The sequence below is a fragment of the Cololabis saira genome, chromosome 8 (genome assembly GCF_033807715.1).
Source record: "Cololabis saira isolate AMF1-May2022 chromosome 8, fColSai1.1, whole genome shotgun sequence".
Lineage (NCBI taxonomy): Eukaryota > Metazoa > Chordata > Actinopteri > Beloniformes > Belonidae > Cololabis > Cololabis saira.
The window spans coordinates 2923789-2948921 of NC_084594.1; the positions used below are offsets into that span (position 1 = coordinate 2923789).

At 43.1% G+C, this 25133-nt stretch overlaps 1 protein-coding gene across 1 annotated transcript in view; it reads left to right on the top strand.

Annotated features, from left to right (window-relative positions):
* Positions 1-3691: 3691 nt before the first annotated feature.
* podxl2 (podocalyxin-like 2) overlaps positions 3692-25133 on the top strand; it is a 36381-nt gene continuing 14939 nt past the window's right edge. The window contains exons 1-3 of the mRNA XM_061728355.1: positions 3692-3845; positions 15268-15698; positions 20007-20289. Of these exons, the coding sequence (XP_061584339.1) occupies positions 3809-3845; positions 15268-15698; positions 20007-20289 (751 nt within the window). The 5' untranslated portion in view covers positions 3692-3808. The remainder of the gene's footprint in view (positions 3846-15267; positions 15699-20006; positions 20290-25133) is intronic.

Below are 25133 nucleotides of genomic sequence, written 5' to 3' on the forward strand. Positions count from 1 at the left end.
CAGGCACCACTACTATAGAACCAACTTCCAATCTGGGTTAAGGAGGCTGACACCACCTCCACCTTTAAAACTAAACTTAAAACCTTTCTGTTTAGTAAAGCCTATAGTTAGTGTTTAGTAAACCTCTAGCTGGTGTTGGTAAATCTCTAGGTAGTGGAAACTCTAGTGTGCCAGAGTCGCTCCTGTAGTTTCTTGTGCTGGCCCCCTTTTCTTCTCTTTTTTCTCTTTTGTACATGGTGCAGCATCCTCCGCCGGTGGCGAAGAGCATCTCTGAATGCACAACACCGGATCCTGCAGCGTGGGAGTGAGAGGGGCAGGGTAACAGCCCGGTCAGGCGGGGGAGAGATATGTCCGTCAAGACTCCTCTCCCTGGCCCTGCCCCTTCTCAACCTTTCCCCGACCCTGCACCCCAACCTGGGACTTGCTGATTGGGCCGGAGCTTCGGGAGCTGCATGCTGGCCTGCGGTCCCCACCCCCGGTCATCCCGTTGCTGCTTCCACCTGCCTGCTGTGCTGCTGACGTCCCCGACCCCCCAGTCTGGCCCTCGGCAGGATGGTCCCCCCTTATGATCCTGGTTCTGGTCCAGGTTTCTTCCTCCTAAAGGGGAGTTTTCCTTGCCACTGTTTGGCTTAAGGTTTTTCTCCCACTATGGGAGTTTTTACCTGCCATTGTTTATGTAATAATTGCTCGGGGGTTTATGTTCTGGGTCTCTGGAAAGCGTCTAGAGACAACTTTTGTTGTATTAGACGCTTTATAAATAAAATTGAATTGAATTGAAAAGTACAATGTCGAGAAAAAAGTCGAAATGTATTTCAACTTTATTCACGAAATTTCGACTTTATTCACGAAATTTCGACTTTTTTCACGAAGTGCACAATAAAATAAAATCTTCCCCCCTCAAATATTTCTTCTCCTGCATGGCCCTGATACTCTTCCGTAGATGTTTGATGTTTTGCACATGGAGATGTTTGAAACACTAATTTCCCAGAAGTCTTTAAAGATTCGGTGACGTCTTGCGTCTCCAAGCAGCTCGTGGGAGTTTGACCTTTGGGTCTCCAGGGACGGATCAGCTCGACGCCCCCAGTCGGTTACTGAGGTGTGACGGGTTTCATCCACACGAGAAATAGATCCATCGTCCAGGACTTTGAGGGGAAAGATTCAAGTTTTTAAACATGATTTATTAAGTCAGTAATTCTCACCGCGGACCCCTAGTGGTCCCTGGTGGAACTGCAGGGGGTCCGTGATGATAAAATATATATATTTTTAAAAGATTCTATGACACTTATAGGTTATCATTTTCTCAAATGTACGGAAGAGTATTAGCGCCATGCAGGAGAAAAAATATTTGAGAGGGGAAGATTTTTTTTTATTGTGCACTTTGAGAAAAAAGTCGAAATATCGAGATTAATGTTGATATACAATTTCAAGAATAAAGTGGAAATTTTGCCTTTTTCCTCAACATTTCAACTTTATTCACAAAATTTTCGACGTTTTTCTCTTCACTATATATATATATATATATATATATATATATATATATATATATAACAGACTCAGTATCTTCATTATTTCGGTAGGTAAAATAATAATAATTAGATAAATAATTTAAAAAAAAGTTGAGATAATACTGAAATAGTACTTTAAAAAGGAGATAAAATGACATTAATTAAAATAGTCGGTCTGTAGCCTTTTAAAAAAATATATCTTATCTGGAGACCTGCAGTAATTTATAATAATTAGTGTGATTGCAGCAGGTTTGTGGTTTGTATAATAAAAATTACTGTTGTGTCTGTCGTGGAGCATTTTATCCGCAAGTTTCGGTAATTCAGTGATTTGTGAGTTCCAGGGACCGTTATCTAAACCAACCCCAGTAATAATTCTCCTGCAGTTGTTGCAGAAGGTCGGACCTGCAGCGCGGCAGTTCCCTCCTCTGGCCGCCAGAGGGCGCCGTTTCCCTCACACAGGTGCATCTTCACCTGGGAATAAATGCAAACACGAGTTCTGCTGGAGGACACTTTAGAAAGATGGAGATGTCTGCATTTAAAGTGTCTTAAAGGTTTTAAAACAAGACGTCACTGATGAATCACAACACGTCTGCATGCTTTTATTTCGGTGACTCTACAGTTGGTGTTAGTGTTTTATTTTTATATGTGGACCGAAATTTGTAAATGGTCCCTATATTTTTTTTAATTTTTTAATTTAAATTGTATTCAATCACAATTTAAATGACAAAATCCGGCAATACATAGTCAGACATGACCAAGCATATACTGTATTACATATAAACAACGGCAACAAAATCACCCACAGTAAGGTGATAAACAACAGTTAAAAAAAAAAGCAAATTAATCTGGAATTAAAGTAATTAAACATATATATACACATATGGCTTGTTTAGTTTTTATGTTTTTAGGATTTTTTTAAAGTAAGAATTTAATTAAAAAAATGTTAAAACAGTGGAGTGATATCTGAAAACCTATATCTGTGGATTAAATATTTAGCTAAAATAATTAAAGTATTACCGGTATATAAAGTATTTTGTGGAGTTTAGAGTCTCGTTTAGATGAGAATCCGCTTGTAGTTTTTTATTTATATAGTATGCGTGTGTGTATATGTATGTATATGTGTAGGTATGTGTATGTATTATTGTATTATTGCTAATATAAATAGTGTATGGAATGATATTTATCGACATTGCACTAGTTTATAAAAGCTAACATTTCTCTTGTGAAAAGATAGGCTTCAGTCTACACCTTTTGGTCCTTGGTTTTTAGTTAAAATTGTATATATACAGTATATACATATATACCAAAAATTATATATATTTTTTTGTATAACACTGACGATTTAGTTAGTTAGTTAGTTAGTTAGTTAGTTAGTTAGTTAGTTAGTTAGTTAGTTAGTTAGTTAGTTAGTTAGTTAGTTAGTTAGTTAGTTAGTTAGTTAGTTAGTTAGTTAGTTAGTTAGTTAGTTAGTTAGGATAACAAACATCCACAGGTTTTTCCTGGTCAACATTGTGATTATTCTGACCGAAAAGGGGCTTGAAGCAGAAAGCTTATCTTGCCCACCTTTTAACATAATACTTTGTAGAATATGCAAAAAGAACAAATGAAGTATCATGAGGCTACACTAATAATAATAATAATAATAATAATAATAATAATAATAATAATAATAATAATAGCTTAAATAACTGTAATTATAGTAATAGTATTAATAATGATAATAATAATAATGATAGCTCTGAAAACAGAAAGTGAAAAGATGCTAAGGAAACCGACAAAACCAATTTAAGTTGTAATTTCATCTCATATATGTGTACATTCTTCTTTGTTTGCTTATTGTGTTTCTATATAAGTGTCCATTACCTTTGCTTTGAATAATATCTTGTATGCTTTTATTGAGTTTAAGGTTTACACCTGTGCTTTGGGTTATTTGTGTTGTGGAAATTGAAAGGACCAATAAACTAAACTAAAATGTATGAGTTATTGACCGCAGAAGTAGGAATCTACGAATATCTGTAAGTTATTCTTGATTATTACGTTCTTTGTGGGATTTATTTGTAGTGTTTTGGGATTTCCGAGCAGCCATGAACGCAGCAGCGGCACCACGGCGCCCTCTGGCGGCCAGAGCGGGAACCGCCGCGTTACTGCAGCAGCGGATCAGCAGAGAGACGCAGCTCCGCAGACGCAGTGCACGCCGGGAGGACTGAGCCGGTGGTGAAGGGGGACCAGAGGAACCAGAGGAACCAGAGAGACTTCTGAGAGGGATCCGAACCATCTGTCAGAGATCCGAACCTGCAGCAGAGATGCCCGGCCCGCTGCCGCTGCTGATGCTGCTGACGGGTGAGTCGCACCAGCATCCCCTCCATCCCTCCATCCATCCCTCCATCCCTCCATCCCTCCATCCCTCCACCCGCGGCCCTGCAGGAGTCCTGCTTCTTCCCAGTATTATTTTACCTTCTTTTCTCATGATTTAATTTTATTTTATTTGTTATTTACTGTCTAATTGTGTCTTGCAGCTTTTAACATTGATGTAAAACACTTTGAATCCCCTTGTGTTGAATTGTGCTGGACAGATAAACTTGTCTTGCCTCCCTGCCGGGTCGTTACAGCAGGACTGGACCTGAATTCCTGTTAATAGACTTAAATGTGGGTGTCGCCGGAGCTGCACGCAGTGTTTAAAGTGCAAGTGCATTATTCTATACAATAATGCTTAATAATTTATAAAAAATTAGTGCTATTCGAAAACCTATGTCTGTGAATAAAATATTTAGCCAAAATAATGAAAGTATTATATGAAGGTCCCTAAATGCGCGTCATGCAGACAGTTACATATTGACATCAACGTCTTTTGAGCAGTTTAGAGTATCGTTTTGAGGATAATCCGCATTTTTTTTTATATGGGGACCGAAATGTGTAGATGGTCCCTAAATTTTTATTTTTTATTTTTTATTTTGTATTTTATTCAATCACAATTTAAATGACAAAATCCAGCAACACATAGTGAGACATGACCAAGCATGTATTACATATAAACTACAGCAACAAAATAACCCAGAGAGTAAGGTGATAAACAATAGTTAAAAAAAAGTCAGAGAATGAATCTGGAATTAAAGTATTTAAACCTTTATATACACATATGCAGCATCCCTTAGCTATTAAGTGATGATAATCATCTGTTCAAAACTGCCTTTACCTCATTTAAATGTTCATTTCTCCACCTCTTTCTGTTATTTCTTTGTTTTTACTTCTGCTGTTTTTAAATGTTTTCTGATGTTTTTAAATGTGTTCTGCTGGTTTTATTTTTTATTTTTTTCATGTGTTGTGTACGGCGACCTTGAGTGCCAAGAAAGGCGCCTTTAAATATCATTTATTATGATTATTATTATTTAATGAGTAGCAGACGAGCACTGCAGCGTCACTTCCATCACTGTCTTAATCATCATAAACCCGTGAGACCGTCAGCGCTGCAGCATCATGCATGTAAACACTTCTCATTTATGATTTAATAATTCATATAATAATTAATATTCAGTTATAAAGGCCAATTTGCTGGGGAGTTTTGACCCTTAAGATTATATTAATGTAAGAAATTCCGTTACTAACTTGAAAAATCTCCAAATATTTGACTCTAAAAGTTCATAAAAACAACAACAACAAGCTTTATGAACTTACATTTCCAAGAAGGAACACAGAAATCTGGAGTTGAATAATAATAATAATAATAATAATAATAATAATAATAATAATAAAAGTTACACAGAATCTCTGTATAATGTAGATAGCACCAAATAAAAATAATTATTAACTCCAACCTTTCCAAGAAAGAAAAAAATCTGAATTTTTGAGAATAACTGAGGCTGCAAACATTTGGAATTAGAATTAGAAAGACTTTATTGTCATTGGATGTCAGACATAAAAGGAAATTTGGAACCGTTCTCCATTTTGTGTTAAGAAAAAAGTCGAAACGTTGAGAAAAAAGTTGAAATGTCGAGATTAATGTTGAAGTACAATTTTGAGAAAAAAGTCGAAATGTACGGAAAAAAGGCAAAATTTAGATTTATGACTTTTGAAATTGTACTTCAACATTAATCTCGACATTTCGACTTTTTTCTCGAAGTGCACAATAAAAAAACAATCTTCTCCTCTCTATTTCTTTCTCCTGCATGGCCCTGATACTCTTCCATAATAAGCCTAAGTATATCAGCGTTTTTTAAGTATTTCTGAGCCTGTAAACTACAACAGTATAATAAAGACCTGTAATGATGGTTTTTAGTTTTGGTTCCACCCCAAGAATGTAAGGGTTCCCTTCTGGCCGCCCCTAGGAAACAGTTTTGTAGTTTTTCTGTGTAGCGCCGGCCGGAGGGCGGCAGGTTGGATAGATGACGTCCTGGTTCCTTCACCATGTTTGATTTTCCTCATCGGTTCATCTTCTCATCGTGGAAAAACACAGAATACTTCAGAAATTTGAAATCTGTGAAGCTGACCTGGTGTAAAAGTTGCTGCAGTTGGTTCGTTGTGTAAACCGTGAAGCGTTCCTACTTTGTTTTAACGGGAGGGATTATAGAGGAGATAACTGGTGGAGGATCTGGTGGGGGTTTGAGTTCTGTCTCCTCTCATAATCAGATTTGAGGGGAGTTACAGCTCCAGATTTGGGGGCTTTAGGGACACGATGTTCGCTGCAGAGGACCGGATCAGCTGCAATGGTTGCCATGGTGACGGGCGGATGAGGAGGGAGAGGAAGCTCCGTGAGTCGCAGCGTTTGCAGACGACACTGTGATCTATAGTGAGAGCAGGTGGAGGAAGATCTGGAGAGGAGGGATGAAGATCTGCTGCAGCAAGATGGAGGACTCGTTTGCGAGTGAGAAGAACCTAATGGTGCTTTTATACTAGTACCTACTCAGCGTGACTCGACTCGCCCCACACTACGGGTGGAGGCGGGTGGAGTTGATACTTTTTCTGTAACTATTCTGCTGAGGTTCTAAGCGGCTGAGTCGGGCTGTGATGTCATCACACTACAGGCCACCGATTGGTCGGGGGGTTGGAGTCAGACGTCTGAATCAGGAAGCGGGAATCGTGGCTCGCGGCTTCTTCATTTGATTCCAGTAGCAAAGGCAGCGCAAAAGTCTGTTTCATGATCCAACTCTGAGGTGCAGATGTTCATAAACCTGGTGCTGAGGAGAGAATTAAAAAATGGATGTAGACGGGCTGTTTTACTCTCAGCCGCTCGCGGCTCCAGCTGATTTCTCATCAGCGCCGACATGAACAAAGTGGTTGCGCAATCGAGTACGTCACAGCAGCTTCACCCCAACCTGCACACTTCACCCCTGGCTGTGGAAAAACAAACGGGTTGAGGCGGGTAAAGGCGTGACGAGCCGAGTCGGGCCGAGTAAGTCCTAGTGCAAAAGTGCCATAAGGGTGTTCCTCAGGGATCGATCTTGGGACCACTTATGTTCATTTTATACACACTGTTACCCAAAAAGTTGGATTATTTTGATTTTCTTTTAATTTACAATCAAGAAGAGGTACAAAAAAGTCACCTTGTGTGGGTATCACGTCAAAGTAAGACAAAGTTCCTGAATCTTTCGTCTGTCATGACGTTCAAAACTCAATTCAATTCAAAAATACTTTATTTATCCCCGAACAGAGATTCATAGATTTCCAGGGTTCTGACACTGAGCTGGATTCTGTGGGGGGAAAAAAAAAACGCCTGCGTGTTCAGGTAATCAGATCCAGCTAGCTCGGTGTAATTCAGGGTGTTCCTCAGGGATCGATCTTGGCACCACTTATGTTCATTTTATACACAGTGTTAACCATAAAGTTGGATTCTTTTGATTTCAGAAACTTTCCTCTTTTCATTTGCAATCAAGAAGAGGTTAAAAAAAAGTATGTGTACCTTGTGTGGGTTTCACGACAACATAAAACAAAACCCAAAAGGTTCCCTGAATCTTTCGTCTGAAACGACGTTCTCAATTCAAAAATACTTTATTTATCCCCGATCTAGACGGAGATAAGGAACGACCAGATCTACCAGGAGCTCTGTCACTTCATAGCTGCTCAGATACTAACGACCTTTTCAGCAGCGCCGAGTAACTAATGGTAACTAATGGTTTGCGATTGCTCCGCCCTCGGGGATAAATAAAGTTTTTCTGAATCTGAATCTGAATCTGAATCAGAGGAACCAGAGAGGAACAGACTGAGATGGTTTGGACAGAAGAGGGACAGTTAATGTATCAGTAGAAGGGTGGGGGGGTGGACCAGAAGATGACCAGAAGAAGGCCAAAGAGGAGGTTTATGGACATAGTGGAAGAGGACGGGAAGTCGCGTGGGACACAAGGGTTTAGAGGATGGGGGAGATGGAGGTGGAGGAGTCGCCATGGCGACCCCTTTAGGGAGGAGCTGAGAGGAGAAGAAGACACTGCAGAGTTGGATGGAGACGTGAAGGTCAAGGCATCGGGGGGAAACCGGGTGGCGTAAGAAGGTCGGCTGCGGGTCACGGGTCGCCTAGTGCTGCTTTCAAGCTCCGCCTGCAGAACCAGGGTGGAGACGGAGAGTCGGGTCGTCGTCCTTTACCCATGATGCATCATGTTTCTGTCGGCTGCTGATGAAGTTACGATGTCAGGAGTTTCACCTGCAACCGTTTTCTTCTTCATGTTTAGAAGCATCACAGTCTCCTTCTATCCCATCATGCTGCCGGGTTTGCTGCAGTTCTGCAGGTTTAAATCATTAATAATTCAGATTTAAATAAATAAATTAGTTTTAACTTGATCTGAAGGAACTGAGGGTTCCAGTTCCTGCAGTTTCTGGAGGTTTGATCCAGATCTGCGGAGCATCGAAGCTAGTCCGCAGAACGTCGTGTTGAAGTACGAGACTCGCGACGACGGCTGCTCCGGTCGCCGTGACGACGGCTGCTCCGGTCGCCGTGACGACGGCTGCTCCGGTCGCCGTGACGACGGCTGCTCCGGTCGCCGTGACGACGGCTGCGTCTCCTCACCGTCCTGTAACCGAGCGGAGCTTCGGAGAGTCGATGCGGGGCATCAAACACCCGGGCCAATGTGTTGAAAAAATGTATTTAATGGTTCTAGAACGATTCTCATTTTAATTCCTAAAAATCAATTCGTATGTCTAAAGATCGATTTTTTTTTTTCATTATTACATTTTCGCCCGGTGAACTTTAATTCACTCATCCGCTGTTGAGCTGTTGCACTTTCTTTCTTCTTTTGCACTTTAAATGCATATTTAAAGGCATATTTGAATTATTTATTTCTTAGTTATTTATTTCATACAAATAACTTTTGGAACTTTTTTGTTTATGCTCAAAAAAGGAATGTTACTGCCATGTTTTTGCCTTTAAATATGTTTAAAGGTATGAAAACATTAAAGTTTTCAGTTATAAACGCATAAATTGTCCGTATTTCATTATTTTATATAGTGTCTTGGGGTTACATTTGCATAAAATGCTAAAAACCAAATTCTCAAAAATGGGAAACAATAAAAAGAATTTCCTCCGTCTCTGTTTCCTCCCTGGATCTGTTTGGTAATTCTGCCCCACGATGTTTCTGTTTCAGTTCTATCAGCATTCTGGGAGCTGATTGGTCCTTACAGCATCATTAGCTGCAATACTTGCTGTTTAATCTCAATATAATACTAGTATTACAGTTTTTTAATATTGTTTAAACACATTTCCTGATAGACTACCTCACTTTCTCAAAACTCTAAACACAAATTACAAAACTCACACACAAAATGCAAAATCCTTCACTTCTCTTGCAAAAGCAAAACAGTGTTAACTCTTCACTAAATGGTGTTTCCTTCTCAAATGGCAAACACACACATCATTTGAGTAGACGTTTCTAAGCACCCACTGAACACTGATGTGCAGAATGGAAGACACTGTAGCCACGGCCCAGTTGTTAATGATTTCCTTGACTGGTGCAGTAAGTCTTTTCTTCAAATGAATATTTCTAAAACAAAAGACTTGATCATTGACTTTCGTAAAAACAGTGCTCCCAACCAAGAGGTCCCAGTTTTAAAAGGTAAGGCAGTGGAGTGTGTCAGCACATATAAATATCTGGGAACTGTCATCGACAACAAACTGAACTTTGAGGAAAACTGTCAAGCTGTGTACAAAAAGGGACGCCAGCGCCTGTTTTGTTTGAGAAAACTGTCTTCTTTTAACATTTCCAGGACCATGCTGATCTTGTTTTATCGTGCTTTTATAGAATCAGTTTTATCTTTCTGTCTTGCTTCATGGTTTGGAAATGTGTCCCTTAAAAACAAAAAACTGTTTAAACCAAATTGTGAAATGGTCGAGTAAGCTGATTGGAGAGTCTCAGCTTCATCCAGAAACCCTGTTTTCTAAACAGTTACAGAGGATAGCTGGCTCCATTTTAAAAGACAACTCCCACCCTCTTAAATGTGAGTTTCAGCTGCTCCATCAGGTCGGAGGTTCATGTTCCTGCTTGTAAAACCAAACGTTACAAAAACATCTTTGTACCAGCATGCATCAGTGCCATTAACAAGTGAGGGAACTGCAACATAACCTTGTATTTATGTTTTGTATTGTTTCCTTTATCTTGTTTTTTATGAAAAGGCACATTTTTTATCCTTTTGCTTGTTTTACAGTTTTTCACAATTGTTTAAACACATTTATTGGAACATCAGATACAATGTGCACAACCTGAAACTCATGTTTCAGGTGGCTGAACCAATCCTGCTGAACTCCAAGCACATTTACTGCTCTAGACTCAAATTCCCATTCCATACCACACATTTCTCCCAACACTACACACAATTCCCAATATCCTGCACACTCTTCCTGAATTCCCTCTCTTGCTGATCACACAGAACACACAGTCAATCACATTTCTAAATTCCAAAGGCTGTTGTGCAATATGCAATCAGCAATTTGCCATTGAATTCATATTCATTGATGAAGCGGGGTTCAACCTTGTAAAAAGAAGGCGCTGAGGGAGGAATATCATCGGCCAGCGTGCCATCACAGAGGTCCCTGGCCAACGTGGAGGGAACATAACAATGTGTGCTGCCATCAATCACCACGGCGTCCTCCATCACCATGCCACCCGTGGCCCCTACAACCCTGCACTTCTTCTAGCATTCCTGGACCAGCTCTACAATATCATTGTCCAGCCAGACCAGATGGAGGACACAGAGGTGGTCAGGTTCGTTGTTATCTGGGACAATGTCAGTTTCCACCGGGCTGCTCTGGTCTGTGAGTGGTTCAGGGTCCATCCAGAAGTTGATGTCCTATATTTCCCTCCATACTCTCCCTTCCTCAACCCAATTGAGGAGTTTTTCTCTGCCTGGAGATGGAAGGTATACGAGAGAAATCCTCAGACACGGATCCCACTGCTGCAGGCCATGGAGGACGCATGTGGTGATGTCACTGCTGAGGCCTGTCAAGACGTCATGCAGCATTGTAGGAGATTGTTCCCCCGCTGCTTGGCCAGGGAGAACATCGCCTGCGACGTGGATGAGGTCCTGTGGCCAGCCAGGGATGAAAGGCAGGATGCAGCCTAATACTTTTGTTCTGTTTCTATTTTCTGTCAAGTTTTCAACCACAGCTTGCTGTGATGTCCAGTGGACTGCACATTTTGAGTCCAAATACTGTAAAATATTATTTGTTGTTACAGTAAAGAATTGTGTGTTGTTTTCTATTTGAGTAGCCTATACATAAGAATACTATATGGTGATAAATTACATCCAACAGCTGAAGGTGAAACACTGAACATACAAATGCATGATTCTACTGAGGCATTCATTCATTCATTCATATAGTGTTTTCCATTCATACTATAGTGTCTTGCATTCTGCACATCAGTGTTCAGTGGGTGCTTAGAAATGTCTACTCAAATGATGTATGTGTTTGGCATTTGAGAAGGAAATACCATTTAGTGAAGAGTTAACACTGTTTTGAAGGTAGAGTGTGCTTTTGCAAGAGAAGTGTAGGATTTTGCATTTTGTGTGTGAGTTTTTTAATTTTTGATTAGAGTTTTGAGAAAGTGAGGCAGTCTATCAGGAAATGTGTTTAAACAATTGTGAAAAACTGTAATATTTTAGTGTTTTTATCTACTGATGTTTTAACTTATCTTGATTCTTATCTTGGGGCCGTCCTTCTTGTTCTTTGTTCTTTTAGCCAAAGCTGTTGTCACTTTATCTTATCCTGTGTTGTTGAGTATCTGGTTTTAGATTGTATTGTATGACGAGGCACTCACTGTGAACCAAATTTACCCAAGGGTACTATAATAAATCTATCTATCTATCTATCTATCTATCTATCTATCTATCTATCTATCTATCTATCTATCTATCTATCTATCTATCTATCTATCTATCTATCTATCTATCTATCTATCTATCTATCTAGTATGAATGGAAAACACTATATGAATGCCTCAGTAGAATCCTGCATGTGTATGTTCAGTGTTACACCTTCAGCTGTTGGATGGAATATATCACCATATAGTATTCTTATGTATAGGCTACTCAAATAGAAAACAACACACAATTATTTACTGTAACAACAAATAATATTTTACAGTATTTGGACTCTGCATGTGCATCACTGGACATCACAAGCTGCACCTCTCTCAATATTCCTCCATCCATTGTTCTCCAAACAAACCAGTCATCACCTGTGACCCTTTTATGGCAGATTGCTGATTGCATGTTGCACAACAGCCTTTGGAGTTTAGAAATGTGATTGACTGTGTGTTCTGAGTGAACAGCAAGAGAGGGAATTCAGGAAGAGTGTGCAGGATATTGGGAATTGTGTGTAGTGTTGTGAGAAAATGGGAATTTGAGTTTAGAGCAGTAAATGTGTTGGAGTTTAGCAGGATTGGAGTTTCAGGTTGTGCACATTGTGTCTGATGTTCCAATAAATGTGTTTAAACAATTGTGAAAAACTGTAATATGTTGCAGAACTACAGTCATATAATTCCTGCAACAGCTCAAAAAACATTTTTAATAACATTAACCCAAATCAATATCGGAATCGAATCGAATCTTGATAATCGATTCTGAATCTTAAGAACCGGAATCAAATCGATTCTTGACATTTGAATGGATCCCCAGCCCTGATGGAAATGCCTCGGAGTTTAAAAGTTTCCAGTTAGAGACCCTGGTGGGGGGGACTGGTGGACCCTGGTGGGGGACTGGTGGGGGACTGGTGGGGGGATGTTGGGGGTCGGAGCTTAACGGCCTCAGACATGTTGGACATGATTTCATCATAATCTGCCTGAGCGTCCAGACGGCCATCTGGGTCCCAGACAGAGAGACAGAGAGCACCATGGGATACGTGCTGATGCCGGGGGGTTGGGGCTCCGCCCCCTCTGGGGAAGAGGCTCCGCCCCCTCTGGGGACGGGGGCGGGGCTTAGTCCAGACCAGGAAGTTGGACTAGTTGATGGATGAAGATCAGCTGATCGTCTGGACCGGTCTGGACCGGTTACACCAGTGTCTCCCAACCTGGGGTCCTCCCCCTTAGGGGCGCCAGAGATCTCTGGGGGGGGCGCGAAACTTTGTCTGCTTTGAGGATCTGCAGTTGTACAAATTATATTTGCGCATGTTAAATATATAAAAAAAATCATAATAAGACAACTAATGGAGTACAGTAATCCAAGTCTGTATAAACCCACTTAGAAATATATTTTGGTAATTTTAAAATACTAAGTTAATTATCAGGATAAAAACTTAAAAACGTATTATTATATCATTATTCAACATTTAATCATACTACAGTACTACTCCGACAGGTTGTTAAAGGAAAAATGTTAAAAAATGTTGCTCTCATATTAAAGGAGCTTGAGGCTCCTTTTAAGAAATGAGACTCTCTAGCGCCACCCTTCACCACGACGGCCGTTGGGGGTACTGCAGCCAACAGTGAAGCCGGCACGGGAGAACGGGGAGAACGTGCATGCAGCGTCATGTGACATCACATCCGCAGGACAGCGCGGGAAATTCGGGACCGAATTGCAGCACATTTTGCAGCACACAGCCTGTTCAAGGCAAAGGAGAGATACACTAGAGGAATCATTCTTTTGGGTTTGGAACGCTTCATCTGACATTATTACTAGAAAACTTAAAACTTATACGGATTTTTTTCATAAATCTTGCCACAATCCGGCCTCAAGCTCCTTTAAAAGAGACATTTTTCAGAAATATTTTTATTTCCTTGCAATAATTTTTTGTGCGTATTTTATACATTGGTGACACAAAAGGAAGGGGAGAAAAACAAAGTACTGGGTAAACCAAAGAGAAATGTATCAAAAAAACATAATTAATGTTCATTTTTTTCAAAGTTTTTTTGTAACATTTTTTGTAACGAATAACTTTACTCTTTTGGTGCTAGTACGTACGGGTCGGGGGGCCCGGCTGGTCTTAGACACAAGTAGGGGGGGCTCCATGGAAAAAGGTTGGGAACCACTGGGTTAAACCTCCATCCAGCTCGGCTTGGCTCACGCCAACCTGTGATCTAAACTAAGGACAAATTAAAATTACTTGCCATCAATTACAACTATTAATATTTAAGATATTACGACATGTTAGAAAGTATTTGTACCAGATTTGTCCACATGAAGATACAGGGGGGCAAAAAAGTATTTAGTCAATTCAATTCAATTCAATTCAATTTTATTTGTATAGCGTCTAATACAACAGATGTTGTCTCTAGACGCTTTCCAGAGACCCAGAACATGAACATAAACCCCCGAGCAATTATTACGCAGGCCAGCACGCAGCTCCCGAAGCTCCGGCCTGCAAACATGCACAAAAGAGAAAAAAGGGGGACCGGCACAAGAAACTACAGGAGCGATGGACAAAAATGATGGCAGAGTCAGATGAGTCAGACACCAGTTGTGCAAGTTCTCCCACTTAAAAATATGAGATATACCTGTAATTTTCATCACAGGTATATCTCAACTATAAGAGACAAAATGAAAAGAAACATCCAGAAAATCCCGTTGTCTGATTTTTAAGAATTTGCAAATTTTAGTGGAAAATAAGTATTTGGTCAATAACAAAAGTTCATCTCATGGTTTTGACATTTCCCCCAGTTTTGAGTTTCAGTTCTGCCCCTCCTGTTTCCATCTGCCCTGATTGTCTGCACCTGTGTCTCGTTATCCCCTATACAGAGGAGGAGGGCCACCTTTGTCCCCAGAGCAGTCCAGCTCTTAAACAACGACCCCTCCCTGTCTCAACGGCGAATGACTTAATCCACATAGCACTTTAACATTAAGCACAAAGCACTTTTACTGGCAGTAGCTTGGATATTTTTAACTGAACACCCTATGTATGTATGTATGTATGTATGTTGTCTTTTAATGCTACTCCTTATGCCTTTTAAATTGCCCCTCGGGGACAAATAAAGTGTTTTGAATTGAATTGAATTGAATATATCTAGTCTTGTCTTTCCCCTGCTCCCTGTTGGTCCGTACTGTTTGCTCCCTCCATGTCTCCTCGCCTAATTTTTGGATTCCTGTTTTTTGTTCTGCTTTTGATCCTGCTCTGCAGCGTTTTTGGTTTGGTTTTGCTTAATAAACCCAGTTTTTGGAACTCCTGCCTCCCGCTCTCCTGCTTTTGGGTTCTCAACTAAACCACACCTTGACACATATTCCCTTGGCATTGACAGAACGTTTTCTGTAAATCTCCACAAGGTTTTCACACACTGTTGCTGGTAAACCATTAATCTCCTCAGAGATTAATTTCCTTTCGGGGATCAATAAAGTGTGTTTTCTGTGTTTCTGGCAGCTCTCCTGGCCGGCGGAGACACCTCCAGACCCGGTTTGACCCGGCGATCCGCCCCCCTCCGTCCTCCGGTGGCTCCTCTGTTCCAGGAAGAAACCCCGGCCCGGCCGCTGCTCCTCCAGGAAGAAACCCCGGCCCGGCCGCTGCTCCTCCAGGAGTTAGTCCGGCCCAGACGCCAGTCCTTCCCCGAGCTGGTGCGCCCCCAGCCTCACCTGGTGCACGACATGGGCCGGCCGGAGATCCACGAGACCAAGGCCGAGCCGTCCAACTCGTCTCATCTCAACGCGGCGCCCTCCGGTGGCCAGGAAGTAGCCAAGACCGCCGACCTGGAAGTAGCCAGGACCGCTGACCTGGAAGTAGCCAGGACCGCTGACCTGGAAGTAGCCAGGACCGCTGACCTGGAGGACAGCGTGGACGTGGAGGACGAGATGGAGGTGATGGAGGTCGAGACTAGTGTTGTTTCTGTCAGCCTGTTTCAGTTCTAGTTTTAGTCCAGTCTTTGGGTCCAGCTATCATTTTAGTTTTTATTAGTTTTAGGGCCAATCCTAATACACCCCCTACTTTCTACCACTAGCCCTCCCTCACTATCACTACCCCTAAAAAAGAAGCCACAGATTTTAGGGCACTTCAAATCTTCCCAGGGCCAGTCCCAATACTCCCACTACCCCTACTTTTCAGCACCACCCCTAAAATCAGGAAGCTGAGAGCCAATCATTTAGGAAGATAAATGTTGGTTTAATAAATGAAATCTAACAGTTGTAGCTACGCCTGTTTTGATTTCTGCCTGCCTGCTCGGGAGCTGATTTATGGTTCCGCGTTAAATCGATGCAAAGCCTACGGCATAGGGTACGGCGTAGGGTACGGCGTACGGCGCGCGTCGCCGCGTAACCTACGCCGTAGGCTCTGCGTTGGTGTAACGCGGAACCATAAATCAGCCTTTATTCTGGCGAGATCTTCGCAACAACGGGCAAGCGAGTGATTATGTACATTCACTGAGTGAATATTTTGAAAGTAAAATATATATTTCTCGCTAGAAATGTAATCAAAATGCATTTTTATGCAGAAAATAACTCAAAATATTGATTTTATTCACAAAAAAATAAGAAATGTCCGCCATGTTTTTTTTTTTTTTGATTCAGTCCGCAAATGACGACGAAAAGCATTCTGGGAAATTTTTCTGGCCCTATATCAACAAGTGAGCATCGGAAGCCCCTCGATCCGTAGGGCCAGATTCATAGCCTCGTTTTCTCCACTACCCCTAGATGCAAAGAGGAATTGAGACACCACTACCCTCACGGGAACGTGCAAAATTTAGGGGTAGGACTGAAAAGTAGGGGTAGGGGGAGTATTGGGACAAGGCCTTAGTCACGTTCATTCTCCTTTTTTTAAGGTTTTTTTGGGCTCTAGTGGCCCTTTATTGGAGATGCAGATATGAAAGGGGTAGAGAGAGAGAGAACAGGGAAGACACGCAGCAAAGGTGCACGGGCTGGATTCGAACCCGCGACCGCTGCAGGAGGAGGACTGTAGCCTCAGTATATGGCCCGCTGCTTAACCCACTGCGCCACCGAGCGGCCTACGTTCATTCTCCTTTTAGTCGTTTCAATTTTCAGTCGACTAAAAGTCTGAGCATTTTAGTCTTTTGTTCTGTTTTAGGACTAGGTGAAACAATCCCTTAAATAAACATACGGTGAGACATGAGTGGTGACGGTGCAAACATCAGAGTGGCTTGCGATGGTGGATGAGGAAGGATGGGGGGCGTGGGGGTTATAAGCCTCATTGGGGTCATCAGGTGGGCACCCTCTTTCCCCGGTGTTTCCATGAAAGGCCCACAACTCCTCCAGAGGACTCATCGGCAACACCTGGCGTCCCAGGTGGGCCCCCCTCTGCTTTCAACCCCCCGTGTCATTACTTTGGGGCCCAGGAGGAGTCTCGCCTCTTCACCCAGAGCTACCGACTTGCTTCTTCTGCTGCACCTGAGAGGGCTTTTATGGTCTGGCGTTGGGCTTGGCCTCGAATCCCCAAGTCCTTAAGCAGCCTGACAGTAGACTTGCCGAAGAAGCCTCTGCAGAACAACTTCCACTGGGCAAACCTTGGCTTTCCAACCGCGTTGCTCCGCATCAGCTGCAAGCTCGCTGTACTTAAGACTCTTGCGTTCGAACGGCCTCCTCAACAGCAGCCTCCCAAGGAACAGTGAGCTCTATGATATAGACCGTGTGAAGTGAGGAGGACCAAGGTCTGGTCTGAGGTTTGTTTTGGAGATCTCAGGTGGGAAGCATAGCCTGTGATTCAGATCTGCTACCAACTTCCAGTCTCGTGCCCCTCCGAGCTGGCCGATGTCCGATGTTGTGTGAACTTTGGCTGGCTTTGCTCCTTCTCGGATGAAATCTCTTGCAGATGTAGGATGGACTGATGGAGGGGGAAGGGCCTTGATCTTTGTCCGTTTGGTGTCCAGAGTAGCTGCCAGGCACTTGAGGACGTGGTTGTGCCGCCACAACGGGAGATGGACAGAGGGGGCATGTAGGGTCTTCTCCGTACCATTGATTGAGGTTAAAGGGGGAAGGCAGGACATCATACGTTGCACGTAAGATGAAGCTGGTGTGAAATGCTTCCATGCCCAACAGCTCCCTCCAAGAGAACTTTCTCCTCTCAACTCCCTCCCACTGTCCTTGCTTGGCTTGTGAGACAGCCTTTGCACACCTTGTTGCCTGCTCTTGCCGACGCAGCTCATCGACGACCAGACGTCGGCGCTGAGCTGGAGCTGCCCTCTACCAGGTTGGCCTACTCTCTCCCAGGCCAAGGCCTCCTCTCCCTTGTTGCACTAGGCCAACAATGTGTCTGTGCCTGAGGTCTGACTTTGCCTGCTGAGTAGCTGCAGTTGGGGTCCATTTCCTTCCGGTCACCAGGGTAGGAGCTGTTTGGGCTACACAAGGGTCACGGAATTCCGACAGTGTCATTTCCAACCTTACTTTGGAACATTTGAACTCCTCTGCAAGGCTTGAAACAGGAAGTTCCAGAATGCCTCTTCCGTACAGCCCGATGTTGCTAAAGCATCTGGGGAGTCCCAGCCACTTTTTGGCAAATGAGCTGACCAATCTCTCCAGTTTTTCAACCTTTGAGATTGGGACCTCGTAGATGGTAAGAGGCCACATCAGCCTGGGTAGCAGCCCAAACTGGAGGCACCAAAGCTTCAGCCTGCCTGGGAGCATTGGACTTATTTATACTCTCAAGGCCACTTATGGTGTCCAGCCTAAGGTGGTCCACTTGTTCTGTGTCCCTGAGGGTGGCATTGTACCAACGTCCAGGACTCCTGACTGGCTTCTCTGACACAGTTGGTATGGGTTCCTCGCTAACGTAGAACCGGTGTTCTGACAACTTCCCCTTGACAACTGAAATCCTCCTGGACTTGCTCGGCTTTATTTCCATCCGGGCCCACTGGATGTTCTCCTGCAGCTTGTTCAGCAGTCGTCTGGCACATGCTTTAGTAGTGGCAAGTATGGTCATGTCATCCATATAAGCTCTGATGGGAGGGAGACGAAGACCAGGTTTGAGCTTCTCCCAGCATGGTGCATCCAAGTGAGCGCCGCGGCTTCGTGGCGCTCGAACCCGGAGACCGTGTTAGGCGGTTGATAAGAGGGGGGGCCGGGAAGGGGTTGAGAATGAGGGAGGTGTGGTTATCAGCAAATGTGTGTTTGAGCGGTAAGTCTGTGAACTTTGCCCCAGAGCTGCTCCTCAGCCATTGTCTTTGATGTTATCAGACGGCTCGGTACAGTTCTGATACAGGTCCACAGATGTTCTGGGAAGGGGAGGGCTAGTGGGGGCAGAGCATCTTGTTTTTCATTCATCCAGGGAGATTGTGACTGGAGCTGCCTGCCAGGCTGCTCTGTCAAGGTCAGATTATAGAATCAACAATTGTATTGTAAAAAACACGTGGATTCCAGTAATTTTCCGTCTGCCTTAAGTCTCTGGTTCATCAATGGCGACTCCAAACAGACAAATTTGTGGTCAATTCCCGCCAAGCCGAGCTTCCAACTCCTCCAAGGTCTTTTCCATCTTGCCAATGAGATCAAAAACCGCCGCTAGCCTGCGATTTAGCTCTCCCAGCGTTAAAGTCTGAGTGTTGGTCGCAGAGCTTATCCCCTCAGACACGTCGGGCAGCTCTGAAAGGGCCAGGACAGCTGTCGATGACTTACGCATTTATCGATATACCAGGAATCCACCAGCTCCAAAAAGCAGAAATCCTGTTATCATTAATCCAATTATGAGGCATCTTCAACGTCCTTGACGGACAGAATCGACAGGCACATGATCCTCCAATGCTTCCATGAGTCCATCATGTATCTGGCAAAAAATGTCCCATCGGGGCAGGAGGGCTCCCTTGTCCCCTGACTTCTCCTCGCAAAGATTTGGTCAATTGTGCTGAGAGACCAGTTAACCAATTCCATGATTGTAGAGAGTTTCGGAAGAAAAAGACAAGACAGGACAAAAAGCAGCAGCTGGGCAGATAGGGAGGGAGAGGAGCAGAAAAGCGTCCGCCTTCACGAGAGCCGGAATATGGATGGATGGATGATGGATAGATGGATGGATGGTTGCGTCTTGTCTCATTTTCCTCAGGTTATAAAGGTTCATTGACGGCGATACTTAGTCATAATTTTCTTTGACTAAAGCAGCTTTAGTCCGAGCTAATGTGTATCGAGTAACGACCGCTGTGTCCATTTAACCGACCGTGATCCTTCCTCCTCCAGCGGATGGTCCACCTGGCCGTCCTGCGGGACGGAGACGGCTTCACGGGACGGACCGATGCCGGCGACCCGGAGACGGAGCTCCGCCGCGGGCCAGGGGCCGCCGAGGCCTCCCAGGAGGCGTCCGGCGTCTACGGGACGGACATGGAGGAGAGAGAGCGAGGGGAAGACGGAGGAGAGGATCCGTTCAGGAGGGAGGGAGAGGAGGAGTGGGAGAGGGACGAGGACAGGAGGAGGAGAGACGGAGACCTCAACCACACCACGCCGGATCTGGACGCCCTGATTGGTTAGTAGAAATAACACAAAAACACACACCTGAAACAATCACTTGCTGAACACCTGCCGGAGAGCAGGAGGAGTAACAAAGCGATGCGAAGGCGAACGCGTCTGAAAGAGCTGGGTTTTTTTTCAGTTTTGTTTTAAACATATATGTAAGAGGGATAGGGGGAATCTGAAATGAGAGAAACCCAGAAAAACACAAGCCTTTGGAATCTGCAAGAGAGAAAACAAACGAACAGAAACAGGAACAGGAAGAGACACAAACAACAACCAGTCCAGGTCCCTGAGACTCTCACTTATCTGTCCCCCAAAACTGTGGGGTGAGTTTGTAGGTGTGTATGTCTGTGTAACTGTGTGTGTGTGTTGGATGGACCGCCATCAAACATCAGCAGAGACACAGGGGGATAAAGGGGGACACGGTCAGACCGGACTTTGAGCTTTGACTCCACTTGGGACGCTCGTCACTCAGCGAATCCTGCTGCCGTCATTCCTGGTTTGGCCACCGAGCCGACGTTTTTTTTTTTTAAACATGTGTTTTATTGATTTTCAAAATAGAAAAAGAAAACAAAACAAGCAAGACACACAATATTGTCCAGGCAATGCAAACCAGCAGAAAAAAAACAAAATAGCAGTTGCCAAAAGACAAATAAAATATAAATAAAACACAATCAAAACAAAACAGAACAGAACAACTCAGCACGCAAAACACATAGAAAAATCAGGCACGACACTCAGGAATTACATTAAAATAAAAATAATAAGAGTAACAAATGTCTGGGCAGTATATGCTCCTAAGGTATCCATTATGTAAAGCCTCTTGTAAGAATTGTAGATGTCCAAACCGATGTATGACATGAAAGGCTCCCATACTCTAAGAAAGTTATTGTCCTTGTGATGTAACATACATGTCAGATAGTCCAATGAAACATATTCCAGTACAACCTTGTGCCAGCCTGATTTAGATGGAGCTTTATCAGTTATCCAGTTCAAAGGAATACACTTTCTGGCACAAAATGTTAACATTTTGAAGAGTTTCCCTTTATACTTGTCAGTAATACCATCAATTGGTATCCCAAGTAACATGTATAGCAGATCACAGTCGACAGTAATAGATAGAATCTCACAGATTTCCTGCCTTGAGGAAGTCCTGTTGTTATTATTATTATTATTATTATTATTATTATTATTATTATTATTATTATTATTTAACCAGGTCGGTCCAAATGAGACACAACAACCTCTTTTCCAAGGGAAGCAGCATAGAAAAGTTTCAACAATTACAAAACACACAGCAAGACAGATAAAATAATTTACAGCGCAGCGCAGCTGGTAGTGCAGCGGTCTCACAGCAAGAAGGTCCTGGGTTCGATTCCCGCCGGGGACGCTGTGGGCGCTGAAGTGCGTGTTAGTTCCCCCATGACTTCAGCTCCACACCCTGGGTGGGGTTGGAGAAAGGATCTTTCTGTGTGGAGTTTGCATGTTCTCCCCGTGTTCCCTGGGTAGCTAATGTGAGCTACCCTCACAAAAACATGCAACAGTCCTGGGCTACACATGCCCCCTCTGGCCAACCGGGGAACAGATGGGGTGGGGAGGATCCGGCCGGAATAACGTGATCCTTCCACGCGCTACGTTCGGCCGGAGAATCCCCACCCTGTCTGGTGAAAAGATGCTGCTGCTCACTCCTCAGGTTAAGGAGGAGACCTGAGCTCAGTGCAGGGCCCTCCCGGGGTTGGTAGAGGATGGCAATGCCCAGGACTGTCACTTAGGTTTTTTGTTTTGTTTTGTTTTATTCACTTTCACACATGTGAATTGGTCTCCTGGAGAAGCTATCAAAAGCTTATGGTAGGAGCCAATGAACATACATACAGTAGGCAGGAATACATCCACTTAATACACACATAACACAACAAAACAACATGCACATTATACTAGACTACCACTTACATGACAACATATCACATTACAAACACTTAACGTGAAACATTTTGCAATCCCGGAGTGTACATTTATATATATGAGTTTAACAATAGATTCTTTAACTGACGTTTAAATATGGAGATGGACTGTGAGTTTTTAAGGTTGTCATTCAGCTCATTCCAAATCTGTGGTCCCCGACACACAACACTCAAACTTGTTCCCACAAGTTTACGTTTTTTCCCTATAATGAGGTGTTTGTGTCTAGTTTTGTGGGTGTGCTGGGGAACAGAGATTGGGATGAGTTGAGTTAATCTGGGATTCAAACCTGAGACCACCTGATATATTGTACATGCATTATGAAAGTAGTAATATTCTTTGAGTCGAAGAATACCATAGTGGGCAAACAGATGTCGAGTAGGTGAGTTAAATTCAGTCCAAGAGATGGCACGGATAATTTTTTTCTGTAAAACTTCTAATTTTTTTAGATGACTGGGGTAAGTATTACACCAAATAATATTGCAGTAATTTAAATGAGGTTCAAACAAAGTTTTGTAAAGAGTGAGAAGGGCATGGCGTGGAAGCAGGTGTCTCAGTTTGAAAAACAGACCGACATATTTAGATAGTTTTTCCACAAGGTAATCTATATGACATTTAAAGTTTAGACAGTCATCAATGAGGACCCCAAGGAACTTTGTAGAGTTTACTCTCTTTATTTCTTCATCATTTATTACGATCTGAAAGGCCAAATTTTCCATATTTATTCGTTTTTTATTGAAAAATAATATATAATTTGTTTTCTTAATATTAAGAGAGAGTTTATTTACTTTAAACCAAATGTCCACTTTAGAGAGTTCATTATTAAGGAGATCTTGGAGTTCATGAATGTTATTATGTGATATAAAAAGGTTTGTATCATCAGCAAAAATGATTTTTTGGAAGACGTTTGAGCAGTTGACCAGATCATTTGTATAAATAATAAAGAGTAAGGGCCCTAAAATAGAACCCTGAGGAACCCCATATTTGATATGTCTATATTGAGATTTGTTGTCATGGATATGTACATATTGTTGTCTCTGTGAAAGGTAACTAGTGAACCATTTAAGAGCTGTGCCTCTGATCCCATAGTGGGTCAATTTGTTTAGCAGTATGTTATGATCAATGGTATCAAAGGCCTTTGAGAGGTCCAGAAACACACCAACGCCATATTCCCCTTTATCTAGTGCATCGTTTACCCTTTCGAGGAGATCGAAAGGGTAAACGACAACCCTAGGTAGGTAGGAGCACGGGGTGGTAAAAATGGGAAAAAACCGGGATAAAAATATTAAAAGAAGAATAAAAGCAGCAGGATTGAGGCTCCGGATTCACATTAAAACAAGAACAAGTGAAGCTGCTCCAGTTTGTCTCTTGCGGGTTTTTAGAGGTCCAAGGTTGATTATCTCCTTTAACTTCAGATTTTCCTGCAACGCAGTCCAAGTAGCAGGTACTTAAAACGGTGCTTACTCTGGGCATGTTTAATAAATAAAACTTGTTGGAACGTAAGCGGTAGCTGCTTTGTGATTCGGAGAAGTAATTACATAAATAGTGGCGGAGCAAACCCGAGATAAATATATAGATGAATGTTTAAGGCGGCGTGATGCTGGAGACGGCAGGGGTGAGGGGGGTGTTTACAACCAGGGACAAACCTTAAGGCAACAGGATACAGTTTCTAGAGAACGCAGACGGTTTCAGTCTCACCAGGTTTCCTACATGCAGTTTAAAGGAAAGCAGGTCATCGATTAAAATGCAGAGATACTTGTAACAGGTCAGAAGTCCAATCTCACACCGTTGTAATGACAGAATCCTGGGAGGAGACCCAGGAGAGAATCATTAGCGTAGTTTTGGCAGCATATAAGACAAGTCTTAATTCAATAAACTGCCGTTCCATGAGGTTGAAAGCAATCTGTAAATTGCAAAGGGCATTGACAGCGTTGGCTAGGACCCAGTCAGTCCATCCAGACAAGTGTTCCCGGTTCCCGGTGGAGCGTTGCTGGTCCTCGGTGTCTAGACTGATGTGATGAGAATGTGTGTAAGGTCAAATTAATGAGGACAACTGTGACTGACGTGAGGTGGGAGTGTGTCGGCATCGTGGAGCCGTAGGAAGGTAAAGAGGCTTCTGTCACGCCTGGTGGTGTGGTGAGGACCCAGATGCAGGAGAGAGAGTGGGAGGCCGGAGGCAGGAGTTCTCAAAAAACAAGGATTTATTATTTCTAACAAAAAGGCAAGAACCAAAAAACAAAGCGCTGCTTAGCAGGATCAAAAACTCACGGAAACAGGGATCAAAAACAGGACACATGGAGGAAAGCACAGTACGGAACCACGAGGAGCAAGGGAATGACAAGACCAGATATACACAGGGGATAACGAGACACAGGTGCAGACAATCAGGGCAGATGGGACACAGGCGGGGCAAAACAGAAACTCAAAGACTGGGGGGAAGTGTCAAACCCTGACAGCTTCAAAAAAACAGTTCTGGTTCACAACTCATTCAACTTGGAACCAGCTGAGAACCGGTTTGTTTTTCCACAGCTCGGGTGCTAAGAGGTGCTAAACGTCAGTTACGTCTCTGCAAACGTCAGTTACCTCTCTGCTAACGTCAGTTACGTCTCTGCTAACGTCAGTTACGTCTCTGCTAACGTCAGTTACGTCTCTGCTAACGTCAGTTACGTCTCTGCTAACGTCAGTTACGTCTCTGCTAACGTCAGTTACGTCTCTGCTAACGTCAGTTACGTCCCTGCTAACGTCAGTTACGTCTCTGCAAACGTCAGTTACGTCTCTGGTAACGTCAGTTACGTCTCTGCTAACGTCAGTTACGTCTCTGCTAACGTCAGTTACGTCTGCAAACGTCAGTTACGTCTCTGCTAACGTCAGTTACGTCTCTGCAAACGTCAGTTACGT